Source organism: Lontra canadensis, unplaced genomic scaffold (assembly GCF_010015895.1).
Source record: "Lontra canadensis isolate GAN:19392208 unplaced genomic scaffold, GSC_riverotter_1.0 scaffold1, whole genome shotgun sequence".
Lineage (NCBI taxonomy): Eukaryota > Metazoa > Chordata > Mammalia > Carnivora > Mustelidae > Lontra > Lontra canadensis.
In genome coordinates this window covers 34,376,548-34,389,214 of record NW_022630995.1, presented here as the reverse complement: position 1 = coordinate 34,389,214, position 12,667 = coordinate 34,376,548, and the positions used below count along the sequence as shown (strand labels likewise).

The window sequence follows — 12,667 nt, the reverse complement described above, 5'->3', positions numbered from 1 at the left end:
GTAGAGGATTTTTTAAAACTGTAATTTAAAGAAATAGTATTTATATGGAGTTTGTGTTCATTCCATTCATATATTGAGAATTTTCTTTGGTATTTACCTCATACTTATTTGCACAGATGAACCTTTTTGAATCTCTGGTGCTACTCCAGAGATACTTAAGGCAAGATTAATTTCTTAGAGCACACTTCTTGAAAAGTCTTGAGTAGTGGAAACTAATGGACATGAATAACTTAAATTTATGAAGTATTTTATAATTGCACCTGCCAGGAAGTGTGAAAACAGTGACATAGTACATAAACAAAAATATTCCAAGAGATTTAGAACTAGGAATATAGGTTAGTAACTAATATAAATTAATTTTAATGATACATAAGGTGGTTGAGTATGTTTTCTGAAAACATATGAGTAATGATTCTATTTTCTTTTCTTTTCTCCCCCTCACAAGGGTCTCTAACAGTTGAGGATTGTGTGGTTCATATAGATCTGAATCTGGCTAAAGTGATTCATGAGAAATGGAAAGAATCTGTAATGGTTGGTAGGCTTTTTTTTTTTTTTTATGAAGAGCTCCTTTTGTCTTCACCTTTGCTCTTAATAAAATCTGTTGTATGAAAGAATTCTATTGAATTTTGACTTTGAGAGAGAATGAACTTTTTCCAGTAAAGAGATTAGTGGTATTTTTTTGTCTTCCCAATATTTTAGAATATTTCCAGACTGGCCAAATTACATAACTAATGGTGGAGCTCAATGTGATTGTTGGCTTTTTTTTTTTTAAGACAAAAATCATAGTTTTTTATTCTCTAAAGACTTGCAGTGCTAGTTGATTAAATTTCAAAAACAGTCTAAAGAAAAACAGCCTCAGAGCTCTATAAGTGGAAAAAAATATATTGATATGGTCATTTTCATAATCTTGCTTATTTTATTGTTTCACTTAGATTTAGCAAGGATGATTGATAGTTTTACAAGGAGAAATGATTTCTAGAGAAAAATAATATAATCTTATTTTCTAATGCACCCTCCCTTTGCAAATCCCCCATCCTGCATTTGTGTTTAGGAGCGACAAAGACAAGAAGAGGTATCCTGTGGCAAGTTGATGCGAGGTAAAGCACATATTTTTTTTACTGCTGATGTTCTTGTCATGATGTCAAAACTTAGTATATGTGTATGAATTTTACCTCATTATTAAATGTACTTCCACAAAATATGTTACCCAAGCATTGAGTTGCAAATAAAAGTTCTTTTAAAATATTTAACATTTAATATTGATGTAAAATAAAACTAGAAGAACTAAAAAGTGCCTATGATTAACTTTCATGAGTACAGTGGAACGCCTTAGGTTATGTATCTGCTAGTACATGTGGTCAAGGTGTTTCCTGTTTAAGATTTAGCTCTGAATGAAAGAAAACTGTTCTGGTTTGAGAGCGATAAAATGTTCGTGTGTCTTATTGAGAGCATCATTCAGCTGTTACTTGGTTACTCAAAATGGGTATTGATGTTAATTTTGTTAGAGCACAAAAGTCAGCCTGCTTTTGGAACATCTGCCAAATTGAAATACTTGATTCTAGAAGACTTTTAGGTAGCATTGTCCTCAGTGATTAGCACAGGGTGGCAGAACTGTTAACAGAGGTCTCCTGTTGTGCACGTTGCCTTCAGATCCCCCCATGCCACACCGGGACTCCGGTTGAAGGTTCTTTGGGTATAATTGCAGCTTCAAGAACTAGAGCTGTTTGAGAGCTAGAGGTACTGAAAGGGTATCAGAGTTATGTGGATGGCAGCATCTCCGGTCTTCACTCTCTGGGAAAGCACAGGAGTGTATCAGAATGTGCTGATACCCCCTAGAGATGCTGAGATAGTATACACTTAAAGCTTGTTCCTGTGAACTTAGAATGTTCAGTTTCTTCCTTATGTTGAATATCACTTGTTCAGTATGTGTTGTGTGCCTCTAATGGGCTTATGGGTTTGCCAAAATATTGGTCCTTTCAGTGTTTGGAGTGGCTGAGCAGAGCTGCGCAGAGCTATGCAGAGCTGCTGCGGCTGGCGGCTTCCGCCTGGCCACAGCTGCCTTTGTTCACCAGCGTGTGTACATAGGTTTGTCTGTGCTCGTGCGGTGTAGAAAGAAGTGGGGACCATCGCGTTGATTTACAGTGATACCCAGATCCTTGCTCATTTGAAACATTCCTACATTTACACATATTTCGTGCTTGTAATTATGTGAAGGTACATTTTGAAACCTCAGAATTATATTTATATAAGCTAGAAATAAAAAAAATCACGTTTCTTTGGTCTTTCCGAGGTAGTTGTAACAGAATGAGTAGTGCATTGTGTGTTTATTGTTTATTCATTCTATTTTCTATTTATACTGCTTTTGTAGATCCTTCCCTGGGTGGGCATATTGGTCTTGATAATCCTGAACAAAAATCATCTCAGAGAACGGGCAAAAAATTACTGAAGACGTTAGCAGCACCTGAAATGCTACCCTTATTGGATCATTGGAACACTCAAACTAAAAAAGTATCACTCAGAGAAATAATGTCAGAAGAGATTGCCTTACAGGAAAAACACGATTTGGTATGAGTTAGTATAACTATTAAGCTTTTATCTCTTGACTCTAGCTAGGTTGATGATATGTTTACTTTGTGATTTTCATTTGATTCTGTATTTCCTAGTCTGGAATCTGTATTTAACCTGATTGAAGTTAATGTTAAAATTGAAACTGTTTTGAAATTCGAAGCTGAAATTTTTTGCTTCGGGAGACTAGTTGATATTCTGTAACAATAAGCCAGTCTGTGTTAAACCATTTTTTTTAGATTTAATTTTGCAGGTGATTGAGCTGCATATATATTTTTTGACTTTTAGCAATTATTTCTACAATTTTTTAATTATTTAAAATAATTTTTTAATTGTTGAAAAACATGAAAGAAATCTTTCATTTAAAGATAATTTTATTCATAAATTAGTAAAAAGAAATGTCTTCTGTCTTGCTATTAATGATGTTTCCAACCTCAATATAATTTTTTTTTTTTTTTTTTTTTTTTTTGGGTAGGTTCTATGCACAGCGTGGAACCTGGGGGGTGGGACAGGGGCTTGAACTCATGGCCCTGAGATCAAGACCTGAGTTGAGATCAGGAGTCAGATGCTTAACCAACTGAGCCATGCAGGTGCCCTAAAACAAAGTTTTTTAGAGAAAAATCTAGAAACTTAACAAAAATTAAGTACTCTTCTTTTTCTAACTTTTTAATCAAACAAGTTCAAATAGAAACTTTATTTTGAACTTTATTTTTGTTCTTTATTCACCATATCAGGTTTTATGAAGCCATAAGTGAATTTGGTTTCTTTTCTATTTCTTCTTAGCCTTTTTTTAAATTCTGAAAATTAGTATTAGAGAATTTCAGAAATCAAAAAGGGAAAGACCCTAGAAGTTATTTAGTCCAATTCTCAAAGAAAAGAAGTAATTTTTAGATGGTGATCTTAAACATTTTACTTTCTTACTCATTTGACTACTCAAAGGAGCATCTTTACATTTAGCTGAAATACATAGAATTGGGACATTGGAAGAATGATGGGATTCCTCCACCTTCGTATTTATTTTCCCCAGTTATCTTGTTAATCAGTTGGAAATATGTTGCCATTTTTGCATGTTTACATAACCTAAGAAACAGTCTCTTTGATAGGGTCTTACAATGTGGTGGTGTTTCACATATCCTCTTCATTTATATGTGTAATAAATTGGAGAAATGCATTTACTTAAAGAAATAAGGAAATTTTAGAACTTAGGCCCAAATAGTGTGACACCTTTTGTTGAAATGCCAGTTTTTACTACTGGAACTTATCTTTGTGGTTCTAATCTGTCCTTTAATCTCTCAGTATAATAGCGAACAGATGAGTATCTTTGCCTTCCCAACTTAATGCATTTTTTTTTCTATCAGTGATTTTTGCTTATCTTTCTATGGGTTGGGTGATAGAAGCTATACTTATTTTGTCCCAAGGACTTCTCTGTAGGTAGAACCTCAGTAAAAGAATTTCTTGGTGCTTTCTTTTCATTCTTTGTCTCCAAAGGAGAAATACACTTTGTATTTTTTTAAGCAAAGAATATAAAATAAAACATTAGGCATGATATATGAGTAGAATAATTATAAGATGATTAAGGTCATGAGTTTCAGTCATGAGACCTTAGAATTTGTAGTTTAGAAACTCTATGACCTGATAGAGTGCTAGTAAATCTGATCACTGAATTTTTTATTAAGTTCAGATTATAATGTATATCTGAAATAAAACATGAGATATTTTTAATTCTTGAGGTGGCTTGTTTCCATTACTCTTGTGATGTGTGATGTGTTCAACTCTACTAGTCTCTCTTTCTGGTCAGATTGTCACCTATTGTGGATCCTCTTTTATTGTTGTTTGGTGTTATAAATGACCTAAATACATTAGGCTTCAAAAGCAATAACTGTTCTAGGGTTGTCCTAGATTATTGTAATTTTCATATTTTTGAGTCACCTTTGAAATTTTATAAGAAGTTATTTTTCAAACATTAGCAGCTTCATAGCAAACAAAAATATTATGTACTTACATCACAGTGTCAACAGATTGTTTTAGAGTTAGAAATCAACTTTAAGAATGTTTACCATAATCCTAGATTAGAATTTAAAAAGCACGTTTTATTTAGGTAAGTTCTTTAGGTAAGTTTGGCAATTTAAACAGATCCAATTTACAACTTGTGAAAAAAATAACAGTCAGTGACGGTTCTCATACAGTTATTTTGGAGTAAATATGTTTGTGAAAATTTTTTAAATTGTGAATTTTAAGATTTTCTATCAACCTGAATTTGCAACTTATTTGTACGTTGTAGTTTCTGCCCATTGAGGAGAATATGTTTTTGAGGACGTTGTTCAGAGCATCACACAGTGTCCCTTTTATGAGGACCCATGGGAGAAATTTCTCTCAGGTCTCAGTACCAGAAAAAGCTGTACTTCTCCTGAGCAACTGGTTTGTTTTTATTTTATGGACACTGAGAATCTTTGTTTCCCCCTTTGCTTTGGCCACTGAGAAGCTCAGAACTGAATTTGTGGCCCACCTTTAGCAATGTACAGGATTTTATGGCATGCATTTATATACTAATTTTACTTGCTAGCTTTATCCTATATTCTTACTTTTGTTTCCTCTACTCTGACTTCTTCATTTATTTATATCCTGTTTATATGTGTGTGTGTGTGTGTATGTGTATCTTCATCTTTTTTTAATATAATATGACTGTGCTGAGTGTGTACATGTATGTATATATTTATATACACTTGCACACATATATGTATATGTGTGATTGTGTATGTATATAAGTGAACAGCTTCAAATACTTTGCAAAAAATGGGATATAAATAAATAATGCAAGAATACTTACATTACTAATTTCAGTCTTTAATCAGTGAAGAAAGTCTGTGATTGCTTTTAAATGACTAATCTTTTTGCAACAAAATAACCATGCTTTTGGATCAGCATAATTAGTTTTATAAATTCCGTCTGAAGGATGACTTTTGTCTCTCTCGTTTGTTTTAGAAAAGGGAGGCACTTCTGTTTGAAAAAGATTGTGCCACTAAACTAAAGGAGAAGCAGCTCTTTAAGATCTTTCCAGCCATTAACCAAAATTTTCTGGTGGACATTTTCAAGGACCACAAGTGAGTGATAGGATTATCTGTAGGTTCTATTATGATGTAATTGAAAGCATATCATTTTAATTTTTCTGATAACAAATCATAATAGGCATATTATAAACCACTTAAGTGCAATGTACATAATATAGAAAGTGAGCAGGTTTTGACAGGTGGTTCATGGTCCACTGATGTGTATGTGCTTACATGTGTATCTGTTTGCTTCGTCTATGTAAAAATATATATTTCACCAAAAATAGGTTGCTTTATATACTGTTTTGTAGTTTTATTGGTATTTATTTTTCTAGTCCATACTTAGTAATTTGCTTTAAGTCCATAGAGTATTCCATACTAATCTTAAAGTGTTTTTTTTTAAAGATTTATCTATTTACTTTCCATTCTAATGGCCAACTTTATAAAAATCCAGATATAAAATGTATTCTTTCAGTCTTTCCAACTTTTCTTTTTTACAAAGACAAAAAAGACATGTGAAAAACACTCCCAGTTTTCATTCATAGGTGGATGTTTTCCCCCCAGAAGTACTATAATTTGAACATGCTCCTCTTTATGGCCTTTTTGACTGCAAGAAAAATTGGAAACCAGTTCAAGGAAGCCTCCTTGAGCATACGTTTTTGCACACATGGATGAATGCTATTGTATGCTAGTTCCTAAAATGAAATTGCTGGTTTAGAGTGTACGCGTTGAAAATTTTTACAGCTAATGTCAATTTTTTTTTTTTTTAAATAGAGGCTTTCTGTACTGATAGTGTAACCCATCCTGGATATTAAGAATCTTTAAATTTTTTGCCATTCTAGTGGATAAAATAGTTCATTGTTGTTTAAATTTAAATTTTCTTTTTAAAAAATTAATTTTTGAGAGAGAGCGTGAGCACAAGCAGGGAGAAGGGCAGAGGGGGAAGCAACTCCCTGCTGAGCAGGGAGCCCAGTGAGGGACTTGATCCCAGGACCCTGGGATCGTGACCTGAGCTGAAGGCAGATACTTAATCCACTGAGCCACCCAGGCGCCCTAAATTTTAATTTTCTTGATTACTAGGAAGGTTGAGCCTTTTTCATTAATTTATTTTTCTAGTCATTAATTTTGGCCTGTTTTCTGTTTGGTTCTTTGTATTTCTTTTGATGTTTGTGAGAACTCACTATATGTTATGTGTAGTTATCTTTGTTTCTATAGATTATAATTATTTTTCTACCCTGATACTTATCGTTTAACCTAGGATAGTCTCTTTGGGTCTATACATATTTTAGTTCATATGTTTTATCAGAAAATCATTTCCTTTTTGGTTTCATGTCATTTTAGGACGTCTGTCCTACCACAGTATTATAAAAATATTCCTTAAGTGTTTTTATTTTTTTAGTTTATTTTTTGATTATTTATTTATTTGATACAGAGAGAGAGGGGGAGAGAGCACCAGTGAGGGTGGGCATAGGAAGAGGGAGAAGCAGACCCACTGATGAGGAGGGAGCCCAATTTGGGACTCGATCCCAGGACCCTGGGATCATGACCTGAGTTGGAGGCAGACGCTTAACCAATTAGCCACCCAGGCACCCCTCTTCAGTATTTTTAATAGCTAAAAAGTTTTAACATATCTAGCATTTCCCATTTACCCAAGGAATTTTAAATTTTCTAAATTTTCTAAATTTTATGTGTATGGTATGAGGTAGAGATTTAACTTAATTGAGATGAATAGATCATCTTTACCCACTGATATAAAATATAAACACTAATATTTGCTATATTCCAAAATATACATTTTCTTTTAAAGACTTTCCAATTCTCTTGAGTTCTTTGGTCCTGGGTTTCCACTATGTTGTTTTAATTATCATAGTATTACAGTGTATTTGATGTTTGGCATGTTAGGGATACTTCTGGTTTGAATAATATGTATTTAAATCTTAGTATTTCTCAAATTTGTATTTTAGCAAGAGGTGGTTTTTTTTTTGTTTTTGTTTTTTCAAAAGATTTTATTTATTTATTAGAGAGTGAGAGAGAGCATGAGCAGGGGGAGAGGCAGATGGAGAGAGGGAGGCAGACTTCCTCACTGAGCAGGGAGCCTGATGCGGGGCTTAATCCTAGGACCCTGGGATTATGACCTGAGCCGAAGGCAGATGGTTAACCTACTGAGCCACCCACAGGCCCCAAGAGGTTTTTTAAATACATGCCTTTTTATAATCGTTTGAGAATCTAATACAGATTTTTTTCTTTAGTTTTAGTGTATTTCAATCATAATAGTGAGTTTCTAGAATAAAACCTATTTTACCTTCAGATTTTTTTGTTTTTGATTTTTTTGTTTTTTTTTTTTCCCCAAGTTTATTTAAGTAATATTTATACTCAATGTGGGCCTCAAACTCTTGACCTCAAGATAAGAGTCATGTGCCCTTGGTGCACCTGGGTGGCTCAGTAGGTCAAGCGTCTGCATTCAGCTCACGTCATGATCCCAGGCCCTGCATCAGTTTCCCTGCTCAGCAGGGACCCTGCTTCTTCCTTTCCCTCTGCGTGCTGCTCTGCCTGCTTGTGTTCTCTATCTCTCTGTCAAATAAATAGATAAAATCTTAAAAAAAAAAAAAAAGGGTCACATGCTCTACACATTGTGCCAGCCAGGCACCCCTGATTTTTTTTCCTCTAAATGCAGTGTAGTAATTGATTTCAAGATTTCACAACAGTAATTAAATGAGATTGGTCTGTGATTTTCTGTTCTTGTGCTGTCCTTGTCAGATTTTGGTTTCAGGGTTTTATTTGGCTTTAGGCTTAATAAAATAATCTGGAAAGACTGCCATTTTTCTCTATGCTCTAGAAAATTTAAAATTGGTACCTTGAAAGTTCTGGAGTTGTGCCTTTTCAGAGAGAAGGTCTTTAGAATCTTTACTATCTTTTTAAGGTTATTGCTTTATTCAGATTGCTTTTTTCATGAATCTTTTCTGGTAGTTTGTCTGCTAGAAAATCAGTTTTACCTTAATTTTTGAGTTTATTATTGTTAAGTTATATAAATATTCTTTGATAATTGAAAACATTTTGTATTTGGTTGTATCCCTTTTTCCTTTCCTGATTTTTTTTTCTCTGTGTTGTTTTTGCTCTTTATCAGATTGGCCCTTTTAAAGAACAAGCTCTTGGTTTATTGATCTGTGTTTTCACATCATTTATTTTTGTTTTTTAATTTTGGTGATTCCTTTCTGTTTTTGATAGTTCCTTTTTCTTAAAATTTGTTGATACATTTTCAACTCTGGTTAGTTTGTTTCCTTTCAGTCTTTAATAAAAAATACATTTAAGGATATGAATTTTTCTTTGTATAGTGTTTTTGATATATATATATATAATATTTTGATTTTGATATATAATATTTTCATTTTCCTTATTTTTTCCATTAAAAAAATTTATTTATTTGTCAGAGAGAGAGAGAGAGAGAGAGCGAGCATAGGCAGGGGGAGCAGCAGGCAGAGGGAGAAGCAGATCTCTGCTGAGCTAGGAGCCGGGTATGGGACTTGATCCCAGGACCCTGGGATCATGATCCGAAGTGAACACAGACTTTAACTGACTGAACCATCCAGGCATCCCTCATTTTCATTATTTTTAAAATAATCTCTAATTCAGATTGATTTTCTCATTTCCCCAAAAGTTTTTAATTTTTTTTTTTAAGAGGGTTTAATTTTCTAAATGGTTTGATGTCTTTGGTGGTAGGTAGAGTGAGGATTATTATTTATTTTGTTTTGTTGTATTGAGGTACAAGAATGTGGCCTGAAGAGTTCTTTTTAGAATTTAAGATTTTCTTTGTGGTTTATGCATGATCAGTTTTTACAGGTATTACATGAAAGGTGCTTTTGAAAAAGAATATTCTCTTTTAAGAATGTAGAGTTCTAAACATTCACTTAAATCATGTTTTTAATGGTATTATTCTAATAAACAACTTCCCTATTTATTTTTGCTCCCTAACTGGCTGTTTTCTTAGAGTTATGTGTTAAAATCTCCCAAGGGGACGGGGATTAGGAGAGTGTGCACTGACATACGGCAACTCTCTTTTGTGGGCTGATAAAAGATGGCCTGATGTGAAATAACCCAGAGTTTTGGTTCCCTGGGCAAGGTAAGGGGGACTGAGTGAGTCCTTTCTGGTGATGCCCAGAGTGATGGGGGGTCAGTCAGGCCCTTCAGGGTAGGTGATCAGTTGCTTCCATTTGTTTGCCGGCAGCTGGATAATTTTTTCAGTTAGCAGTAGCTTCACATTTACCCTTCAGAAGGGTAGGTGGGTTCAGTTACTGATTACATATATGCCTGTGCTGTAATCTTCCAGGGCCATCCTACTCTACCACCACCACTGGTGGATATTACCTTCAGGCCCCATGAGTTAGCAAGCATGTGATTTTAAGGGCTGTTTAGGATGGTAATTGCTGGTAGCTTGCAGCCCCTAGGAACCTCTCCTTGGGGAGCATATCTAAGGCCGCAATACCAGAGGGCTAACCCGGTAGTCCAAAATGGTTTTCCATCAAGAAGAATAGCAAAATCTCACAGTACTTTGGATCATTGTTTAGCACATTTCACAAATACTCCTTTGTGGTCAGCTCTTCATTATGTAGTCACTGGGAGCGATCAGAAGCATAAATAGCCTGAAATAATAGCAGTATAAAATCATTTGCTTTGGAGTGAGTTTCTTTAGGAATTGGAACACGAGTATTTCAAGTCTATGTCAATTTGTAAAATTTGATATTACATAAAATATAGAATCACCATGGAAATATGCCTAAATAATTAGGGGTGAGAGGTAAGATAGTATATTTTCCTTTCTGTGTCCCTACTTAAAATTTCTTTGATTAGAACCTTATGGTTTAAGTAAAAAGTGAAATTTCACGCAATAAAAATGTCAGTTTGGAGATATATTGTCTGTGTTTGATGTTTGGAGGAAACTGAAACCATGTGTGAACCCCACAAGGGGCCTGAGAAGTATAGGTGATAAAATGAAAGTAAGATTGTTGTGGATGATCTACCTGGAAAAAAAAATCAGAAAAATTAATTATCAGTATGTTACCTTTTGGTCTTCATTTACAAAAATTAGTTTCTGAGAGCTTATTATTTAATAGTTTCCTTCTGGTCGTTCTTGAGTCTCTGAGATACGTAATGAGCATATAGTGTCAATGTTTAAAACTCAGAAGTAAACCAATTTTCCGTATTCTTCTAAAATGTTTGAAGGTTTGCTTGTGTTACTGTTTTCATAAAACTTTTGCTTTTTAAATTAACTTGTGTTTGTAACTCTCTACAGTTATTCATTAGAACACACAGTTCAGTTTCTAAACTGTGTCCTTGAAGGAGACCCTGTAAAAACAGTTGTAGCCCAAGAGTTCGTTTACCAAAATGAGAATGTCCCTTCTCATATTACACAGAAGTCTAAGGAAAAAAAGGTATGGAGTTATTTGTTTTTACTATAATGGTAAATGATTGTATATGGAAATGTAATTGTTTGTTGATATAATTTAGTGATTATTTCTCAACATTTTAGCTATGTTAGAAATTTAACCACCAGCAGTATATTTGATTTAGGATATCTGTTTGCTCAAAATAATGAATTTATAGCTGATTATGTTTTTTTCTTCAGTGTCATTATGTATGGCAAGCACTTGAATGTCTTAACTTTTTCTTTATAGATACTTTCACTGTATACAGTAGAGTATGAGGCTTAATTGAATAGCAGGGGGGTGATGGTATGGTGGGTTTTAGGTGTAAGTATGTTGAATATGTGGGCAGAGATTTTCAACCATTCGAGAAACTGCTAAACTTTTTTCCAAAGTGGCTGTACCATTTTATGTTCCCACCAGTAATGTATGAAGATTATAATTTATCCACATTGTCTCTGACACTTGTTAGTATCTGTCATTTTGATTATAGCCATCCTGGTGGGTGTGAAGTTGTCTTAAGGGTACCTGGGATTTGTTTTAATCAGGTATGATAAGATACTGAGTCATGGCAATGTCATGAAGGAAGAAGTTTATTATACTCACAGATCTCTAGAAACAGGAGACATGGCTTGCCACCCAGGGCCACATGGAGACACACCAGAGTCAGGAGACCGAGCAGAGGGGAAACATGGGCAAGAGCCTTTTCTGTGGTTTCTGTGGAGAGGAATGGGTGAGGCAGAGCAAACACGTTTAGGATTGGCCAGTTTGAACAGTTGGGGCAGGCTCTGGAGCGTAGGAACCATCCCTGGTTTTGTCCTCTCTGGTGTAGGTGATTAGGCAACGTGGATGATGGCCCTGAGGGTGAGAACCCCATAAAGGAAGTGGTTGAGAATATGGGCTTGAGATTGGTTTACTTCTGTAAGGTATGCTAGCAGATGAGTTGTTTGCTATCTCTAGGAATTAGCCAGCCCCAGGGCTGGGGATACTTTATCTCCAGGGGTTAGCAAGGGACCCAGATGTCAAAGCATCAGGAAACAGGAAATAAACGGTTAATAAAGAAGTGGTTATCTCACTGTCATTTTGATTTGCACTTCCCTGATGACTGGTGATGGTGAGCACTTTTTCATGTGCTTATTGGTCATTTGAATGTCTTCTTTGAGGAAATATCTATTTGTATTCTTTGCCCATTAAGAAATGTTTTTTTTATTCTTGGTTTTTTTTTTTTAAAGATTTATTTATTTATTTATTTGAAAGAGAGTGTGTATGTGTGTGAACAGGAAAAAGGGGAGGGGCAGAGGGAAAGAATCTCAAGCAGATTCCCCACTGAGTGTGGAGCCCTACATGAGTGGGGTCTGTCTCATGACCCTGAGATCATGACCTGAGCCTAAACCGAGAGTTTGATGCTCAGCTGACTGAGCCACCCAGGTGCCCCTTAAAATGTTTATTCTTGAGTCATAGGATTTCATTTTATATTCTAGTTACAAGTCCCTTATCAGACATGTGATTTGCAAAATTTTCTCCCATTCTAAGGGTTGTCTTATTACTCTTTTGATGTCTTTCATTTGAAGTACAAAGTTTTAATTTTCATGATGTACAATTTATCTTTTTTGTTGCTTGTACTTTTGGTGTCCTAGT

General features: G+C 34.7%; 1 protein-coding gene across 7 annotated transcripts in view; it reads left to right on the top strand.

Moving 5' to 3' along the window:
• Positions 1-12,667, top strand: part of N4BP2 (NEDD4 binding protein 2) — an 80,814-nt gene that overhangs the window by 53,487 nt on the left and 14,660 nt on the right. For 5 of the 7 annotated variants that reach the window (XM_032852952.1, XM_032852931.1, XM_032852921.1 and 2 more), the window contains 5 exons: positions 446-531; positions 1,052-1,097; positions 2,369-2,565; positions 5,548-5,666; positions 10,900-11,038. In XM_032852952.1, coding sequence (XP_032708843.1) covers positions 446-531; positions 1,052-1,097; positions 2,369-2,565; positions 5,548-5,666; positions 10,900-11,038 — 587 coding nt within the window. Of the gene's footprint in view, positions 1-445; positions 532-1,051; positions 1,098-2,368; positions 2,566-5,547; positions 5,667-10,542; positions 10,848-10,899; positions 11,039-12,667 lie in introns of those variants that run through there. The other 2 variants (XM_032852959.1, XM_032852967.1) reach the window with 2 other exon arrangements.